Raw genomic sequence first — 20,764 nt, 5'->3', positions numbered from 1 at the left:
TAAAAAGAGAAGCCCTTGAAGCCTATGGGTCAATCAATTTTCTAAAATGCCCTGCCGTGCAGGGTATTTAATTAACTATGAAAACATACATATTCACACACACCAGATACATAAGCAAGAAATCACGTTTGCTCTGCATCCCATGTACTTGAATCCTATCATTAATGCTTTAGTGTAATGGTGCTTGAATGACCAAAAAAAAAAGGGAAAAAAAAATTACCCTCAATTGTTTAAAGAAGACTTTACAGTACAACAGAATCTTAGGCATATACAAGACTGCAAATTAGGAGCAATTATAAATAGAACAGAGCACACTTTCAGAGAATAATAAAAAAAAAAGAAAAAGAAAAAAGATAAATACATGAATGCTGTCCAAAATTCTCATTATTGAAACCTATAATGTACATTTTGATACTGGTTAGTTAAGCTGATCCTCACGTTTTGGGAGATTTAACTGAATTGGTCGCTACCCTTCCCAAGGGTTAATACTCCTCACAGCATGGCTCATGGGTTCAATAAAGACTCTATAAACAGCCGTTTAAAATCTGGGTGGGGGGCACAGTGGTTAATCCAACCACTATGCTGCTTTGTCCTTACATTCGAGCAATGAATTTATGCAAGTCGCCATCTTAAAAAAATATTTTTAATTAGTTCTCTACTCCCACCCCGAACGTGTGATAATGTGCAAGATTGACCTGCACAAATTCCTTACTCTAAAACACTGAGGTTGAATGCCACAGACCAGCAGCCAGACCAAGATCAGCGCTACAGGACAGCACAAGTTTCTGTTTCTGTAGTTTTCAGAAGTTGTAGTGGGCCTGCCCACAGTTGCTGGACGGGCCCTTCTCATATTATTTGTTTTGAAATCCTTGCAAGCCGAAGAACAGGTTTAGCTCAATCTGGGGGAAACGTGCGGCCGGGGTGGAACAGAACCAAAAACGCCCGGTAGCTCTTGGGAGGACCAGAGTTTAACACCCGCAGGTGATTCGCATGACTGGTAATATTGGTAGGAAGAGGAAAATGGGAGTTAATGGAGCACAACTGTGCGCTCATGCTGATCGATCCCCCCCCCCCCCCAAGCCTGGACAAGGGGTTGTCACTGCAAGGTAAGTGGCACAGCAAGATTCAGTCATTAAAATCAACCGTCGTGAGAGACATGAAGGATTTATTCCAGACATTTTATTAACACAAAAAGTCAATTTTCTCCATCCCCCAACCCCCCACAACCCCCACCCCTGCCCCAAGTACTCATCCACCAAAAATCTCAGAGGATTTCATGATCATCAGTTATCCAAAATGTACGAAACAAAGCATTGAAGCCATTTAGTACAGCACTCCGATGGGAAGTGTGTGGAGTTTAGCTGCCATGCTAAACTTATATTAAAACAAAACGCAGAAAAAACGTTTTGTACCGACAACTGAAACCAGGATGTGTGTGAGAACAGGCGTGTATCCACAGGGTGCTACACCGCCTGAAGCCATGACACTACCGATGCCATTTATGTGCCCGTTATAGGCATTTGGATACAGTAGGTCCCCAACTGCCACAATCAATGAACAACTCGATCTCTGTGGTAGTTACTTCACAGTCCGCGTAAAGCAGATCTTCATCCACTAAAACTACACAGGGGGGGAGGGAGAAGCAAATAAACAATATGATACAAACAAAAGCATTATGATACAAATATGATACAAATTAAAACAAGGGAATTACACCGTTTATTTGAAACCACGGAAGAATATTGCACCACGCTTGAACAATCATGTATATTTAGGCATCCTTACCTAATGCAAAATGAAGTCTTCAGAGAAATGGAATCAGAATGTGAAAATGATGATCTAAATGTCGTACTGTTAAGTTTATAAGTGCCTTTGACAAATACCCCATCTTAACTGATACTCAAATTTTCTTTGATTTTATGACTCCACATTTTAATGGATATTTTGTATGATTTAGAGTGGGGTGGGTGAGGAAGTGATTCATTGGTCTCCTACATGTCCATTTGTCAAGACCAGCTGTTCTGTGTGTGTGTGTGTGCGTGTGTGGGGGGACGGGGGGGGGAACCTAATGTCTTTCAAATGATCCTGTGCATGAGCGCAAGCACTCAGTGACATCACCCGTTAGGACTAATTTCACACCATGAAAACTCCAGCAGACACATATTTTTTTTTTACCTTCTGCTTTTTTTTTTTTTTTTTGCACAAGCCTACTCAGGCTCATCTCTCAAACGTTCTTCCCACCCTCCAAATCACGCTGAGAATCCTCTCAGAACAGAGCGGAACAGCTTGACAATATAAAAAAATAATGGGACAAGTAATCGGGCAGTTTAGGATGTGGCGATTTAAGTGTCGATAAGGTTCGTTCTAACAAAACTGTCAGGCCAACATTGTGTGGTGCAGGTAAGTACAACCACGTTTACGTACCACGGCTGCAGCGCGACAAAGGTTCGATGTGTTCTCTTCGCTTGAAGGAGAGACGGATCGGTGCAATCTGCACCAGTTAACCATGTGACACGCCAGACGTCTTTCTAAAACCCATGAGCCAAACTGCTGTTTTTTTTTTGTTTTTTTAAATCGCTGCTGCACTTACCCAATCACCAGTCAATCCCTGCTCCACAAGTCGCACCCCCCCCCCCTTATTTACCGCCCCTTTCCTTTGTGGTTTGGGTTAATTCTGTATCTTTCGGTTTGGGAATATGGGACACACACTGGTCCCTGCCCCGCCCGATTTCCCTCCCCCCTCCCCCCCCTCTCTTTTTTTTGGTGACGAGCGGGAACGGGCCGCCCGGCTGTGGGGCGGGCTCACTCCTGTGCTATGCTCCGCAGCACGTACTTCACTGTGTAGGCGAAGGCCGCGAATCCCACTATGACGAACAAGTTTGCTAAGGCTCCGCCCAGGAGTCCGTGGTTGCGATTGGCCTGCTGGAGGCCGGCGGGGTGGGCGGCGGCCCCCCCGGCCAGGGGCGCGTGCCCGTTGAGGACGGGCATCCCGTTCTGGGCGTGGTGCGCCTCCCCGTCGGGCACCACGTCCGGGAGGGGCAGCGTCTGGGGCCGGCTGCTCAGCTCCTCCTGGGTCTTCTGCTTCTGTTTGATCTCCTGCAGGAGGAGGGACACAGTGCGTCAGCTAGCCGCCAAAAACCAGGCGTGGCACCTGCCTACACTGGGGGCGGCAGTGTAGCTATAGCAGACAGGGGCCTGGGCTGCTAACCCAAGGGTTGCAGGTTCCATTCCCAGGTGCACTGCCGCTGTGCCCTCGAGCGAGGTGCTTAAGTGGAACTGCTTCGGTAAAATACCCTGCTGTGTAATTCGCTGCTATGTAAAACCAAAAAAAAGTAACATTGTGTAAATCGTTCTGGATAAGAGCATCTGCTGAATGGCAGTAATGTAAACAATTTCCCAAATAATTATATAATAGCGTGACATTCAGACAAATGCCACCCGCCAAAGCATTGAGTTCACTTTTATGACTGCTATGGATCGCTCGCAAGTACGGAACAGCTAAACATCACAAGGCCCGATCTTTGCATAGGCATATAAATATACTTCACAAGCAAGCAGTCTCTCTCCATGCAGAACCGTAAGGGGCTGCTTTTCTGCTTCGTTATCAGCTCTCCATGTAAGAGAGAGCCAGCTGTGGACTGTCCAGCTTTACGGTCCTATGGACCTCGATTCAACACAAAGAATTTCTGCAGAACCCGAAGCCCAAACCTGGTTTAAGATCACTTTTAATTTGAAACCACATTTTGACGTATGTGTATGGAAAGACGGGTAATGAAGACTTGCTTTCAGACACACTTTGCAGTGTAAAATGCATTTCATAAGTCATGGCATGTAAATGGCTACAAGCATGCATGCACAGCTGCGCGTCAGGGATTATACTTACGTCAACAACATCTGGAAACAGCTCACAGAAAACTTTATCCTTTAAATTGAAAGCCAAGCTCTGAGCAGCTAGTTGTCTTTTCTGCACAGAAAACAATCACATCAGAAATATGCCAAAATATTTTTTCTAATTCCATCTAGAAATTCACATTTCCAAACACATGTGCAAGAACAGATGATTGTTTTACTCACACTATACACCAAACAGTACCACACACACTTTGATAATGGCACCATCTTGATTAGTACTCATAACCACACAAGTTGTTTTTAAAGCTTTTTCTTCCCCCCCTCCCCACCTGGAACGCCCACTCACGTTCTTGCTGAAACGCTCATCACACCCTGAGCTGTCAATTCAAAAAGAGCGCAGCCGAGCGTGTGCTCTCTCTCTCTCTCTCTCCTCATCACACTTGTCACAGCTGGCAGGTCGGGCGTGACGTGACGGGTCGGAGGAAGTCTCCGTCACACGCAGCTCGATAGGTGAGCCTGCGAGCGCCCCCATCGACCAGCAGGGGGCAGTGGTGTGCGCAGGGAAGCGCGGCTGGCCATCCCAGCCGAAAACCCTCCCGTCCTCTGGCCGACGCCAGAGCTAACTGTCCGCTACCCTGCAGAGCCGCCCGCCAGTCTGGACCGGCAAACAGGCGGCCATTTCTGAGAGGCCTCTAGGCCATCTCCCCTTGCTGTCTTTAAACAGCACTAGGGCAGGAAACCGCCTTTTTCACCCACTAACCACAGTGGCTGCTGCACCTGAAAATTCACCAACCAGTTTCACCGTTCCAATTTCATCAAAACAACTAGATGTTTAGAATAGAACAGGACCTCCAAATGACGGGTGGTCACCTGCCAAAGAGGGGCGGGTAGAGTAGACAAACTCACCAGCCACAGATAAAATTTACCAGCATTTGGCAGGTGGGCTGGTTCTAATTTCGCACCCTGGACTTATGCGGTCACAGCGACAGGCCGGCGCACACTGCCACACAGCTCAGATTCTGGAACACTTTACAGAAGCGTAGTATCTCCTCCTGCTCCACAAACACCCCAAACAACGCCCCCACCACCACCACCACCAGCCCGACCACCACCGGCCCCACTGACCAGTAAGCAAACGCGAGTCAAAAGCACAGCCCTGAGATAAACTCCACACCCACCGTGAAATCTGAGGTCTCGATGCTGCCGAGGGTGGGACCTTTCTCCACCATGAAGCTGAGCAGGCCCGTTAGGATGGTGGAGACGGACCAGGCCGGGTTCCAGGTGTCCGGGTGGAAGTCCGTGATGGAGAGACACAACCTGACCGAGGGAGGGAAGGAAGCACAGACGTTCTAAAGATCACTTCCGTTACCGGCGTTCGGTGGTATTCCGTTACTTCGGTATTTCGCAATACTGTTTTACAATTTTTAAGCTTACCAAGACCATCTTAATTATTCAGATTATTTAATTATTATATTAATGTTACATTAACACTGGAGTCAGTTATGATATGAACGAGTAGCATTAATACCGAGTGTCTAGCGGAAATAACCGACTGAGGCTGAGCAGAAGCCGCCCATTCCGGAACATGCAGTTTGACTGGTAGCGTGACATTAAACCAAACCGGCACGAGGAACCCGTTTGAGATTCGGGTTCTGACCTGGGAAGATATCCAAACTTGTGAACCTCCTACATCACGTGGTTAACTCGGAAAAAAGGTTTACACAGAACTTAGATAAGGAAGCGCAACTAAGTGAATTTCGAAATAACATTCCTGTAACACCTCGACATACTCTTTCACAGGTTGTGTAAATGAGCCAGTTGTGAGTTAAGGTGAGTGACTGATGCACTTACCTTGTGTTACATTTAAATCTCCCGTTTGGTGTTATCATGTAAATACTAGGAGGCTTGAAGGGAAACTCCCGAGGGAAAATGAGCTTTCCATGATAATAACCACCTTTAAAAATAAGAATGCATTTATATAAATCACTTATACTCACACACATTAATTACAACAGACACATTCATATTTAAGGGTATAAGGAAAATCGCACTTCAACACAAATTCTCACACAGAACACAAATACCACATCATTAAAAGAAATTCAAAATACAGAAATCTATGGAAATTATAATTCTGTAGATTGTTAAAGTGTGATGCAAACACATTTGCTGTAAGAACTCAAGCCTTGCTGAAACACTGCATGCTGCAAAACTACAAATGCAAGTGCAGGTAAAAGGTGTGTTCCACGCTCACCTTCATAAGGGGTTTTCTCTGGACCTCGTACTACATAGTGCCTGCAACAAGCCAAAAAGAACAGGATGAACCTCGAAACTGAACACAGTGGAATACTGCTGTTCTAAATATTACTGTTACCCCTTTGTCCACCACTGTGTGTCGCAGTGTTTTTTTTTTTTGTTTTTTTTTCCTACTACTAAGAATGCATGCTCAACCTTTAAGATTATTCATAGAGAGATAGAGAGAGAGAGAGATTGTTAATCTATAAACAATTATTTAACCCCTATTTCCTGGATCTTCATATGATAAGTAGGCCTACTTATTGTTTTTATTCGCAAAACTTTGTGTGAACGAGTGTGTCCACGGTTCCGACATCTCGGACGAATGATTGGGTGTCCTGACGGAGCGACAACGGACAGATCACGCTTTCATTCCACACACACTGGGGGAAACAAAAGACTACGGCCATGCCCCTCCACCTGCTATTCCAGTCAGGGATGCGTGCTTTTACGGACAACGTAAAATTACCGATGATACATCATGCAGTGATAACACTGATCTATATATAGTATTGCGATTTGTCATAAGTCTACCGAATGAAGCTGTTCCATGTTGTCCTTTCAAAAATAAAAATATGGCAGGAATACCTCCACATAAGAGAGAATGCCTAGTCAGCGCACAGTCTGATGTTCATAATTGATAATCAAAGCAAGTTTGCTAACGAGGGGGGGGGGGGAATGTTTTTTAAAAATGTTATTGAAATGAAAATTAAAGATTTATCCTAAAAAAGTTTTAAAAGCCTGTTTTTAAATTGTCTTCAACAGTTCACATTTCAATTAGGCTAATGGTGAAAAAGAACAAAATCTGTCAGAGGGAAAAGTAATCAGTGCGCAAAAAAATTATTATTAATAATAATAATAACAATAATAATAATAATAACAACAATAATAATAATAACTTCCAATAAACTCCCATGGAAAATTTCCCAGGTTTTAATTATCAGAGAAACTCCAGTAATTGCTAATTTCTCTTCTGTGCATTCCACTGCATAAGAAGAGTCATTCTCTTAGTCCAACGTCCAACAAACAAATGCAGCCCTGGAGCCTGGAAGACTGTGATGGCTACACTGTTGCACACATGCATTATTACAAATGGATACCACGCGCAAACAGTATGCTAGTGCCAGTTGCTCCGGATAACTGGATCTGCTAAATGCCTAAATCTAACTGGACATGCACTTAAGCCCCCACCCCTACCCCCCAGGACTGAGACAGTGGTTTAAAGGGAGTCCTGAAATCTTTTTAAGGGCTTCTGGTCACCAGGGCTGCATGGCTCTTTGAGGACAACTGAACCACAAAAGCAGTGTGATTCTCCAGCCAAAGACTGGGAAGAACAAGAATAGAATTTCACCCACAAAACAAGTTACTTCTCAGCAATGAGAAACACTTCACGGGGAAATCCAATACGTTACCATTCCAAAATATTGGAGGGGAGAGGTTCTGCACAAATATAAGGCACAGGGTCTTTCTTTATCCGTAGGTAGTCCTGTTTTAGTCTTTGCGTCGCTGTGGTTGGTGCCCTCTTGTTACTGTTGCTGCTCATCTGGAATGAGAAGAGGTGCTAAGTAGCGACCTTTCAGTCCCAGTCTTGCGATATAGAACGACTATACAATCTCGACACCACCACATTTTCAATGACAATGCGCAGTGTTGTGCATTTCAGAGTTTTGGTCAAATTTTTCTGTCCTAACTGAACCCGTTAAATACAGTCTTCTTGACCTCATGTTGTGATCAGATTAGATCAAAAAATCACAAATGAATCTGCAAGTTCACACACACTTTAGTGCAAGTTCCAACTGATATGCTACGAGCTTAAATCTGCACATTCTGTTTCTATCATATTTCTGTATGGATGCATCAAGTCGAACGGATGTCCTCTTGAAAAATGCACACACAATAAGAAAACCGCTGACAACATAGGTTGACTGCACAGATCATAGTTTTCAAATTGTGGAAACAGCAAAGAAAATCTTGGCCTATACAAAGTGTTCATAAAACAGTTTTCACAGACGAGGCACAGAAACACCTTCACGCGCCCCTTCTCACAGTTTTTAAATAAGCAGACGTGCAACTTGACTTACTACACTGTTAAACTGGCTCTCGATCATTCCAAGTTTATCATTTTATGTAGCTACTGCACCAAAATCACCCAACGAAATCGTATTATGATTGTTGTCACTGGGATCGATTGACACAGCAGGCGAGTTAATCGTCTAAAAACAAAGAAGCAGGCAATATTTGGGAGCTCAACAGGTGCCTCGCAGAAGACTGTTAGCTAACTAGACAAACAGCCAGCCAGCTAACCCAGCTGTGCGGAATTATCATAAATACACTATTCAAGTATTAGCTATAGCCAACATTATCTTGCAGCAGTTCAACATAAGCATTCCGTGTTTGCTATGATTTTGCCAGGTGATTACAAGACTAGCACTGATGTTACTAGAAAAAAGCTCAGACAACGATAAATAGTGAGCTAATAGCAAACTGTTTACCACGCCACAAGACTCATGAAACTAGCTAACGTTAACCACAACAAGCTCAAGAACGCTGTTCAAATCTTCGCCTAGTTGATTAGGTGGGCATTTAAAACACTCGCTATATCTACCATTCGCTAGCTCGCTGGCTAATAAAGCGGCTAGCAGTCAAGGCTCTGCCCTTGTAGACTTACAGTATCAACGTGACGTTCATGTTATTTAATAAAACGAGTAAGTTACTCAAAAGTGAGTGCAATTCTGGAGCACTAGCTAACTCTGTTATTGAGCGACCTTAAGTTTGTTGAGCTCATAAAATGATATTAGCTAGCCAAGTTAGCTAACCAACTGCTATGGTAAAGCCCAAAGTGTGATTGCTGTCTGAGTGACTAGCTAGCTAACAGCTTTGGGAAACCCAATGGAAAACCCCGAGGCCTAAGGAACTAGCTAGTTTTCAATTTATTTCGAGGCGTCTCAAACGGCTAACGTTGGTAATCTAAGGGCCAGGTTGGTGACACGTAGCATATCTGAATCTACAGCTGAAACTAGTATTGACCGAAAGGGCCCTGTTTCCCAGATGTCGGGAACAGTGAGCTAACGTTAGGCCAGTACACAGCAGCAGAACAGTCATTAGCTAACATTAGCTAGCATTCTCCAGGAAAATAGCAGCGAACACACAGATAACAAGGATAATAATAAAGCCCAAATAGCTACCTCTTGAAACCTCGGGTGAAATGATTGGCTTGGTAGATTAACGCGATGATGAGCCTTTCTGTCTGTTGACTGAGTGCAGTATGAAAATCAGACAGTAAGTTTAACAGGGATATGGTGATAACACATCGACGCTCGTCCTCTTTCTATTTCAATATGGCTTCTCTGCGGTTGGGAGGAGTTTAGCCTCACGGTTTCCGGATTACACATCCCGTGATACAAACTGTTGTGGCAGACAGAGAAACTCTTAGCCTCTTTAAAACGTTTTTAATGTGTCAGTCGTTTTGAAGATGTGGTTGGACTTTACTGTTCAACAATCGTTCTTTCACTCAGGCTTGGACCTAAGTTCCTTAATCAGAACTCTGGTTCAACGAAATTGTTCAGTTAAGAGTAGCAAGAAGGGGAACCTGTCGGACAAGAAAGAACACGCAGTGCATATTCTTCAGGGATTCTTTGGATTAACTTGGATTAACTTGGCTATTATTATTCAGAGCAAACCCTTTGCTTTCCATTTGAATTTCATTTTTATTTCCTCCGAATCATCTCTGCTTTAGACAACGTGTGTCATGCTTATCGAGGTGTTATCGTCCTGGCGAGCCAGTAGAAGGCACTGCCAGCCTCTTCACACGAGAACGTTCTGTCTGTACAATCGACCAAGTCACCGTCACTTAATTATTACCAGCCTTTTAAAAAAAGGTTATTTATTTCGTTGTAAATCGAGATGGAGTTCAAAATAACACAGTGTAGCAAGCTTATTTAAACGCAATATCTGCCATTATCATAATCATAATAGGCTACCTAAACTAGCGCTGTTATAGTCACAAATTAACGTCATGGGATTTGATAATATTTTATTATGACCACAGTAATTGTACGTGTGGGAAATGTTTCTGTAAGTGAGATCCGCGTGTTGGTTACATTTACACATTTTCTTGCTTGAGTCTCTGTATTGCTTTGTTTGTGAGAATGGCTGTTAAAATGATAAATTAAATTATAAATAATGTGACAAATGAAAATGACCAGGCTGCTTTATGAGCACGACGTTGTCACTTAATTTACAGTATCAGCGGGCACATCAAATACATCGCTCCTCTGGCCATAATCATAACATTGGGTCAACTGATGCCGATACAATCTCGGTATTATAATGGATCCTCTATTTTTAGGTGTAGCCTATTTGATATTAAATTGTGTATCTAGTGCTTAACTCGCGTCTATTTATGTAGGACTTATCTTTTATTCATACTGTGATTTTACCAAACGTAAAGTAACCAACACAGCTTGTTAATCTTTTATATCCGTTCACCTTTTGCACTTATTGTTGATCTCTGTGAAGTTTTGAGTAGTTGCAGATTTAAATTTTGCTAGCAGTGCATTGTCTTTCAAGCATATAAATGTATTAGTGGAAAAAAAAAATTTGAACGATTTAGACAACAGTACATTGACTACTCACATAAGAGATCATTATTTTGTCATATCAATTGCTGCATATACAGTATATCAGCAAGACAGCAATAAAATGATATAGGCCTGTGTCGGTTTAGACAGGACAACTCCTGAGCTATTTTAGCTGCTTCACCCATAAAAGACACAGTGTATTAACAAATTATACCACCTATACAACCCAGCTCCTGGTTCAAGCGATGGTCCTGTCCCGCCTGGACTACTGCAACTCGCTGCTGGCTGGTCTGCCAGCATCCGCCATCAGACCCCTGCAGCTCATCCAGAATGCTGCAGCGCGTCTGGTCTACAACCTCCCCAGACATTCCCATGTCACCCCCCTGCTCGCTGACCTCCACTGGCTACCTGTTATGGCTCGCATCAAATTTAAGACCTTGGTGCTTGCATACCAGGCAGCTAAGGGGTCAGCACCAGGATACATCCAGAGGATCATCAGACCCTACACACCAGCCAGACCTCTCCGTTCTGCCACCTCTGGACGCTTGGCACCTCCCCCTCTTCGTGTCTGTACTTCCCGCTCCCGTCTGCTGTCTGTCCTGGCCCCTCCCACAGTCCAAAGACATGCAAGAAGGCTAATTGGAGACTCCAGATTGCCTATAGGTATGAGTATGTAAGTGTGCCCTGTGATAGATTGGTGGCCTGTCCAGGGCATATTCCTGCCTCTCGCCCAATGTATGCTGGGATAGGCTCCAGCACCCCCTCCCCCCCCCCCCCCCCCCCCCCCCGCGCCCATGCTCAGGATAAGCGGGTATAGATAATGGATTGATGGATTAATCTAAGGCTTGCAAAATCCATTATTCAGTTTGGCTATGGCTAGTTTATGGACCACACACCTTAGAGTATGCATGGAAATGAATTAAAAATTTAAAGAACTGAAAAATATGGAGTCAGACAATAAACAACATAGTGCTGTTCAGGAATAAGAGTATTGATAGGAAATAAAGTTAATATAAAGACCAGTAAACAATTCTTTATTGTCATCCCCATAAGGCTAATTTAGAGGCCTTCACATTTGTATAACAAAAAACAACAGCATAATTTGAGATATATTAGTGTTTTTGCCTAAAATGTTTATATACATAATTTTTCCACTTTATTATATATCATACATTGTTTTTAGCACAGTTCTTACTCAGAAATAAAATGAATAAGACTACACCAGCATAGCCATTTACCATCCAGAGATTTTACATGGGAAAAAAGGAAGATGCAATAAAAATGCATCGTGGTTTATTACCGTCTGAAAACTGATACTACAACCTGGCATTTATTTGTTTACACAATAGAAAATGGAGTTTAAAACTATATGCACTAATGTTGCGTTACCCAAATGCTTCACAAATTATTTGTCATGATTAATGATTTCATTCTGCAGAGAGCATGTTTTATGTTATAATGAATTATAAATAAATTACATTAAAATATATGCAATCTACAAAAAAAAACAAAAAAAAAAAAAAATCCATTATAGTTCAATTCCACTTCCAGACCCCCAACCAAAAGCAGAATTTTAAAGAAAATCAATGTAATTGCTCAAGGACCAATCAAAACATCAGGTTTTTAGTGGATAAACATCAAATAACTTATTTTTGAGCTGAAAGACATGAATACCCATTCAATAAGAGAAATGGCAATTTACAGTATGATTTTCATTTTGTTCCTCCTGGTAAACATGCATCACAACATGCATACATCAAAATTCATATAAAATCTTTTTTTCTTATTATCATCCACAAGTCAGTGAGAGTATTGTATTATCTCTATCTAAAAAGTTCAAAGGCAGACTTATGTGAGAAATTGAAACACCAATATTCAGTTATTTCAGTGTCCATTATTTTTATGCTTGGAGTTTTCTTTTTTCCTGGAATCTTTGGCACATTATCAGTCCAATAATATAGCACTGAATGTAGTCATAATAAACCAGTGTTATTGGTTAACAACTTCATCAGTGGGGATGAATTTAGCTAACATCAGTTCAGACTGCACTCTACTGTACTGATTGAGAATGTGTCATACAGCTCAGTGACCTCCACCGCTACACACAAAAAAAGGTAAAAAAAAAAACCAAACCTTTAACAATAATGAGAATACAAAGGGCAAATGGGCTATATAAGAAGTGAGGGGTCCTGCAGACCCAAAGCTTTAGAACTCCTTGCAATGCTTCTGGCTGGGATTCAATCAGCATTGGCAAACAGTTAAGGGCAATAATATATTTTTTTCTTTACACTGTTTGGTGAGTTCAATGGTCACTAAAGAAAACTTGCCAAATTGAGTTTATGAAGAAAAAGTATAATGCCTTTATCGGTACTGACAGATCATGAATTCTCTTACAACCCCATGAATGTGTATGCTAATTTTGCTGTGAGTTCATGTGAATTTTACCCATGACTTACACAACGATTTCCTAAATATTTGATTTATTTTTTAAATTTTATATAGAAAATTCAAAATGGGTAATTTTCTTTTAAAAAAAAAAAAAAAGAAATCTGAAAGCACCTGACACTCTCCAACTGAGCTATAAATTATTCTTCAGTCTTGCCTACAATGGTTGACCATGTAAGTGTGAGCTTAGAAGCATCTTGGATATGAAACCAATATATATAGCAAATATCCATAGAAACCCACGGAAAACGGTGTTGTGAATGTTGAAAGCATTCATGAATGTAACATTTATTTGTGGATGTTTTTGAATGTCCAACTCAGAAATGTCTATGTCGTTCATTTGCAAATTCCAATCAACTTTTATTTCTAATGTAATGTTTCCGTTAAGATGATAGTGGTAAATATGGTTGGCTAAATAAAATCAGCATTCCACTGATAATCATTCAGAGTACAGCCTTCTATACTCAATCATCCTTAAATTTATTCACCGTTGGAATGGCTCCAAAGACTTTAAAACCCCCCCCCCCCCCCCCCCCATTTCCCCTTTATACTGAACAGGACGTCCGTTTTTTGTCGATAGAGGAACATTCCGGAAAAAAACGGATGAATCGGGGAGCTCAGAAAGTGACGACGGCGCTCTTCAAGTACGAGGACGGCTTTCCCGCGAGTTCCCGCTGGGGCGCGAGCTCGGGCGCGGGCGCTACCTGAAGGAGTGTCGGAAGTGCCGGCTCCTTCGCTTCAGCTTTTCGGGATTGTGTGACGCCAAGTGAGAAAACTCCCGAAAGATGTCGGCGTACGTGCTGTCCCCTGAAATAGAGTGGAGGGTGGGGTGGGGGGTGGAGGGGGGGGGTGGGACACGCATCATGGGAGGGCTCCACTGCTACAGTCCTAATTTAAGATGCTGTGCAGAGCTGTCATTCAGACTCATGGATGTCACAGACGTCAAATTTTTCAGGTTCAAGAACAGCAGATCAGCGCATAAGCCTACATTTCACAAAAGGCACGGTATCACATTGAAGCCATTTTTCAATCAGACATCCCCATAATTTATACAGTGTTTAAATCAAAGTAAAATCTGAACCCTCACATTAAGTGATACCAAACAGACATATAGAGATTAATGGCAGATTTTTACATGAATATAATATCAAGATAGCCCGCTTAGAATATTACAGTAGGTCTATCTTTTTATATAGGTGGGTGAGTACTTTAAGAAGATTAAAATATTTCCAACTAATTTCTTTTTGATTAACAGATTCTTTGATATCATGATTTAGACATTATTGTCAATTTACGATTAATTGAAAATCTAATATTCCTGCTGGTAGGGAGGACAGAACATATACCGACTCACCCACAGTCCCACTCAACACTGAAACACTACTAAAACAATGACAGTGGTGATTGCTAATTTACAGTATTATTATTAATTAAAAGGTAGTAGAACTCAAGAAGGAATGAAGCCATGTAAAAATCCACACAAGCAGGTCCCGGAAAGCTGAATTAATGCCCCAGCAAAACAGCAAGAAGCTCGGAAGACATACTGTAGCATTCTCTCAACATTTATAGCATTGTGGTATAATGTACACAATGCTATTGGAATGTTGTAAGAATATTTTGTTGCCTGGGAAATGGCTGATGCATTTAACAAGACAAAAAAACATTTTTTTCAGAACAGAAGAGGAAAACAATGATTTTATTAGTTTCATTGATAGTTTGGATGTCCATTATATGACATAAATGGTGAATAAATAAAACAAGCCATGGTACATCTGCAATGGTAGCTAAATCTCTAAATTTCTGTGATTTTAGTGGGGAATTAAAGGTGATTTAAACTAACTAATAGGTTTTAATTTCCATGATTTAAATCAATCAAGATTATTTTTTTGATTATCAGGGAAGTGAATAACACTGTTACAATTAGATTTTACATTGGAGATGTTATGAGCTGAGCCGAATATTAATTCCAGAAAGACAAAAAAATAGCTTTATTATTGTAAATGTTATGTATATAATGGACACCAATAGTTCACTGCTGTGCTTATGTTTATATCATAGATTATATCCATGAAAAGCGTATCGCTGGCTCGCTGCAGTGATTGCTTTCAATGGAAGGTTTTCCAGGATAGAGTGAGGAAAATCACGAGCACCACACACCAGTCTGACAGTTTTAGATCCCCCTGTAGCTGACTGACTCATTTGACTAAAGAGGTGAAATATAAATGCACAAATAAAAAATAAAAATAAAACAACATGAATATACAGACAAGTTGAACCAGTGCAGTGGGACCTACAATATGCTAGTGCATGTGGACCATTCAGCTCAAAATCAATCTGAACTGATGAAGGCAAAATAAACCATATGCTTGCTTTATTTATGCGCTGAAATGCAATGCAACCTCTTTCATATTGTAGGTCACAGATGTTAGTTTTTTTGTAGTAATCCTAAGGACCCACAGTGTTTCTAGTATAAACCTACCTACCTTATAGCAAAACAGTCAATGCAGGTTTATGGTGCGTCAAAAAAAGCTGACACTGACTCTTAAGAGAAAGTCATGGAAGGAGTAATCACGTGGTTCATCAGATTAGCATTACCTGTTTACGTGGAAGTTCAAATGAAGAGCTCACCGCCACTGTTAACTGTTACATTTACAGAACTAATGCATCATGTGTTCATTAACCCTGCTGCATATATATGTGGTGACTGAGCCCACGCTTGTGTATGGCCTGATCTAAAAGAATTACTTTTTAAAAAAATTATTATTATTTATTTATTTATTTTAAAGATTTTATCAGCTTTAGTCAAATGATTCAGAATAGACCGAAGGTGAGGAGGTGTTGATTTTGGGGAAGAAGGCCACTCTTTAGGAAGATATATTTAAAGATTTTTTTTCCCCCCATTGGGCCTTTAAATAAAGCATCCTTTTCACAAAATAAGGAAAGAAATATTAAGCTTAAAATGTGGAATTAAGCAAAAGAAAAAATTATCATCTCCGGAAAAACTGTTGGAAGAGAAAGCGATCATCTCCATGGAAACACCACACCAGAAGAGAAACAAACCCCAGGTATAAGGACCATGATGCTTCACTCACTCTATCCCGAAAATCCTTGTTCTTTACTTTCCTGGTGACCGTGGCAACATCCGTATCTATGGAAGCAACAACAAAGTCAGTTTAACCCTCTTCCACCCTTGTGGATAGTTCAGGCCTAATTATAGAACCTTAATAATCCATTTGAGCAAAGGGGCTTAGCGTTGGTAGGCTAACAGCCAAGGCTGATCCCAGCAAAATATAATATTCTTACCATAATGTAAGGTTACTGTGGCATTGTAGCAACTTTACAACATTATTATAAGGTATACACATCCATAGTATTGCAGGTTTGACACGCGGAATAGATTTTTTTTTATCCGTCAGGATTGTAGACACTATATATGATCTTCGTCAAGCACTTTCCTCAGTCACAATCATATAAAATGCCCCTTGCTTTGAATAATCTATAATTGAAAATGAAAGCAAGCTAAACAGTACCGCAGTGCGGGGGGGGGGGAAGTTTTGTTTGAAAGAAATCTGTCCTATTGTAGTAAGAAAAACCGAAATTCTGTGGGGGAAATGAGGAAGAACAACTGAACACCTGCTATGACTAAATAAAGGAAGAGCTGCCACTCTGGTTTTTTGCTTTTAAAAATGGCTGCAGTTGGGGCTCTAACAGACTGCTCCATTTACTCTAGTGGATACAACTGTAGCCCAACATATGCAGTAGCCAGGAGGGGCTTGTTCTACTAAGAGTGTAGGCATCACCTCTTAACTGATTCAAAAAAAAAAAAAAAACAGCAAAAGTGCTTCACAGTGAAATGGACAATGAAAAAGAACAATATGGACTTGGAGAAGTCATTTTTGTCAAAGGTAACAGTTCATCGGTTTGGATCAAAAGCAAGGCTCTTTAGCGCTTATCCACAAGGGACAGAATGAAGTAAACTTTCCTGCTCTTTTAAAACCAGAAACAAGAGAAGGATAATTGATTCAATTCGATACTTGATGTTTCTAAAAACTTGCATAAGGTGTTCCCTCTATGTTTAGCTTGACGAAACCGATTCAATAGAGATAACAATGTTAGCGAAAATTCAGTTAGGCTAATAAGAGCTGGCCACTCACTCATCCCCTCAGGTCAGTGCCAAACAGTCCCCACACTTTCCCATGATTGGCTGAGACTGACATCAACATTTTAGCTGGATATTCAAAATCTAACCCACTTAAAATATTAATCGACTAAAATTATGATCTGCTAATTATGAACACAACCTTAATCTACAGTACAGCACAAGGCAAAATCATCACAGCTTGGGAAAGAGGCTATCATTGAAGTTGTCTTTTCAAATAGATTCCTAAGCATTTTAAGAGTTTTATTGGGTGTTAATTAAGTTCAGTCATTGTTGGAACGCAGTATGAACTGTTGTTGTTGTTCCGGTGGTAACGGGGTGCATTGTGGGTAATGTTAATAATATTCACGAGGAGCCCTCAGGACCTGCAGGAGTGTTAGTGTATGCCCCAGCCACCTCAGCAGATCAGACAGCACAGGTCAGAGGTTAAGTGGTTAGCTGCACTGGCGAAGCAGAAATGTTACACAGCGTTACAAAAAGTGTTACAGACATGACGCAGCTTACGCACAGCATTCTCAGAGCGTTTCCGTCACGCCGCCGTGGAAAGATTGCTACAGCGTTACGGAAACGTTGCGGGAATGATGTGCGTTTGGCCGCAGTTAAAGTCGGAAATAAAGCACGAGCAAAGGAGGTTGGTTAGGAGTTCATCCAGATTTTCTGTTTTATTCTTAGTATTTTTCAGTGTTTCCATAAGACAATAGGAAAATTCAAAAACAAAAACGACAACGAAAATAAATTAAAAAGACAGCAGTAGTTTAAATCACACAAGGATATTTCGAGATTGACAAGACGATCTTTTACCAACATTCAAAAGATTGTACAGATTTGTAGCAAGAGAGAAACAAAACAAAAAAAGCCCAGAAATAAATAAATAAAGAAATGATACAGGAAAAGGGTCACAGCAGTATGTTGGATAGCAGGCAGTCAGCGTTAAAATGCTTCAGCTTATGTACAGCTCTTCTACATCCATGTTTAAAAAAACACGCAGCACTTTACACATCTGCAGAGCACACCTCACCCATCAGAGCACTGTGTGTATAGCTCCTCTCAATTTTATAATGTTTCAATTGCAAATAAAAAAATAAAATAAAAAAAACCCTTCTTGCACTTGGAATGGTATTGCCCATTCTGGAGTCACGACCATCTAAATGTAAGCTAGTCTGAAGCACAGCATTTCATTTCCATCCTCGGAACATTCTGGACCTTATGGAAAGTGCCACTCAAACACTGTGTGATTACTCATTTTTCTCCCCATACTTCTATACCTCCGCCTCCCAGTCACAAACATGTTAATTACTAAAACTGGTCTACACACTAATACATGTTCCTCAAAGAGTCTCCCTCAGCCTTGTAAACTCACATTTTCAGCACACCATGTACTGGCAGATGGCAGAAACGCTGGCACAAATGAACCCTAATTAAAGTATTTAATATTTGTTCATTTCGCAGGGTTACAAGGTCTATGTACAACGATCTCTCCCCAAACGGTCTTTTTGCAGAACGCATCTGGACCACTGCATGGCAGTTGCTCTGGTAGGGGTCGTCTGTGCCCTTTCTCCTAAAATAAGCAAAGTCAGACCTCATCTCCACAAATCGACGAGAAAGCAACACGCTCGATTCCTGCCACTCAAGTGATGTCAGAAAGGGTCGGCCATGCTAATGAAGAGTCACGCAGTACGGGGAGCAGAGCGTGTGTGAGGGGAAAACCAAGCGCAACATGCTCCAGAAATAAACATGCCCAATTAAAAAGGCATAAGGAGAGTTCCTATGCGATTATACCGTATAACCATATTCAAACAATGGCGGGAACAAAATAATGCATTAAACTGGGGAGGGTGCAAATCGAGTTGTGTAGCCACCCATGCAAGTGTAATGCAGTTTCACTTACGCCGTGCCACAGACACTGCCTGAATAAAGAGGAACGAACAGAAAACCCAGCTCTAAATTTGGATGCGACGGCCGCAGTCCTGACCCATGACATCAATCTTCAAAAGTGGACAGGCGACAGCAATATTCCAAGTCACAGAGAGAAACCCGCAGCTGAAGTCATTTAGTGACGTAACACGCAAACGCAAGTCACGCACTTCCACTGAGCGGCAAAGGTCATTGGACTAATGCGAGGGAGGAGAGATTTTCTGAGCGGGAATGACTTGAGGCAGCTGGAGAAACGAGTGGGGAGTCTCTTCAGCCCCTCAGCATCAAGTACCGATTTAATCTAAAACCTATTCACTTATTTTTAGCTGTTGACCCGTAGTTTGGTCTCCTTGACACGAGCGTGTAATAATGTTCCAGGTCAAATGTTGTTAAACCAAATTTTGAATACATGACATGATACAGCTCAGGAGGTAAGAGCGGCTGTCTGGCAGTCGGAGGGTTGGCGGTTCCATACCCCACCCTGGGCATGTCGAAGTGTCCCTGAGCAAGACACCTAACCCCTAATTGCTCCCATCGAGCTGATTGGTACCTTGCATGGCAGCCTTTCGCCGTTGGTGTGTGAGTGTGTGCGTGAATGGGTGAACGAGAGGCATCAATTGTAAAGCGTTTTGGATAAAAGCGCTATATAAATGCAGTCCGTTTACCATGCTCTGAAATGTAAAACCTAAGGAAACAGATCCTGTTAAAAAGAGGAAGAGGAGACGGTGTGTGATAAAGGTGACCAATGGGGTTGTGTCCTGCGTTCGCTCAAACCGAACACTACGGCCTGTCCCTCTGGTGCTTCTTTACGCACAGATGCCATCCGTTTAAATACGGCATCACATCACCAGGACCCTACAGAGGATTGTAATAATATATCAAATATTGACACACACATACAGAGGTTTAAGAAAGGGAACAAAATCAACAGTGCCAGGAAAAGTCACGGGCAACGGTCGACCCATGCAGTATTCAAACACTTTGAACGAACGTTATAGTAAATCGTAACACATCATACGACTGCAAACCATGAGGTTTAAAAATATAGATACAAATATGTAAACCATATTAAAATTATTATTTAATTTTCAATTCAAAATGGATAGCATCTCTCAAGTAGCAATTTCATTTAAAAAAAAAGCAGTATCCTCTTATTTTAAGTTGTCGACCTGTAGTTTGGTCTCCTTGACACAAGCATGTAATAACGCTCCAAAATGTTGATAAACCAAATTTTGTATACATGCTCTAAAATGTAACACCTAAGGAAATAGATCCTGTTAAAAAGTAATCTACTATCTCATATTAAAATTAAAAGAATAAAGAAAGCTGAAGTAAATACAGATGATCTGTATTAAAACAACCATTGCACTAATCCTCGGTACAAAATCATATAAATAAAAAAGAAACACATAAAATTACATATACTCTATTTCAAAAAATAAATCAAAAGAAACGAAAACACTGTGGGACGGAAAAGTGCAAGTTCTGTTTTTACATAGCCTAAATAATGTCCTAGTAC

General features: G+C 41.3%; 2 protein-coding genes across 2 annotated transcripts in view; both read right to left on the bottom strand.

The window, feature by feature from the left end:
• Nucleotides 1-33: 33 nt before the first annotated feature.
• ube2j2 (ubiquitin-conjugating enzyme E2, J2 (UBC6 homolog, yeast)) lies at nucleotides 34-9,545 on the bottom strand. The gene is made up of 7 exons (XM_064304039.1): nucleotides 9,333-9,545; nucleotides 7,560-7,690; nucleotides 6,107-6,147; nucleotides 5,704-5,806; nucleotides 5,031-5,169; nucleotides 3,884-3,964; nucleotides 34-3,096 (listed from the first exon to the last, which is right to left on the bottom strand). The coding sequence occupies exons 2-7, from the start codon at nucleotides 7,688-7,690 to the stop codon at nucleotides 2,803-2,805; spliced, it is 789 nt and encodes a 262-aa protein (XP_064160109.1). The 5' UTR covers nucleotides 9,333-9,545; the 3' UTR covers nucleotides 34-2,802.
• Nucleotides 9,546-13,259: 3,714 nt separating this feature from the next.
• Nucleotides 13,260-20,764, bottom strand: part of LOC135238344 (arf-GAP with coiled-coil, ANK repeat and PH domain-containing protein 3-like) — a 92,763-nt gene continuing 85,258 nt past the window's right edge. Inside the window, exon 24 of the mRNA XM_064306131.1 lies at nucleotides 13,260-13,979. Coding sequence (XP_064162201.1) covers nucleotides 13,873-13,979 — 107 coding nt within the window. The 3' untranslated portion in view covers nucleotides 13,260-13,872. The remainder of the gene's footprint in view (nucleotides 13,980-20,764) is intronic.

The sequence above is a fragment of the Anguilla rostrata genome, chromosome 13 (assembly GCF_018555375.3).
Source record: "Anguilla rostrata isolate EN2019 chromosome 13, ASM1855537v3, whole genome shotgun sequence".
NCBI lineage: Eukaryota > Metazoa > Chordata > Actinopteri > Anguilliformes > Anguillidae > Anguilla > Anguilla rostrata.
Note: the sequence above shows the minus strand (reverse complement) of the source record. Positions and strands in the feature narration are given on the sequence as shown.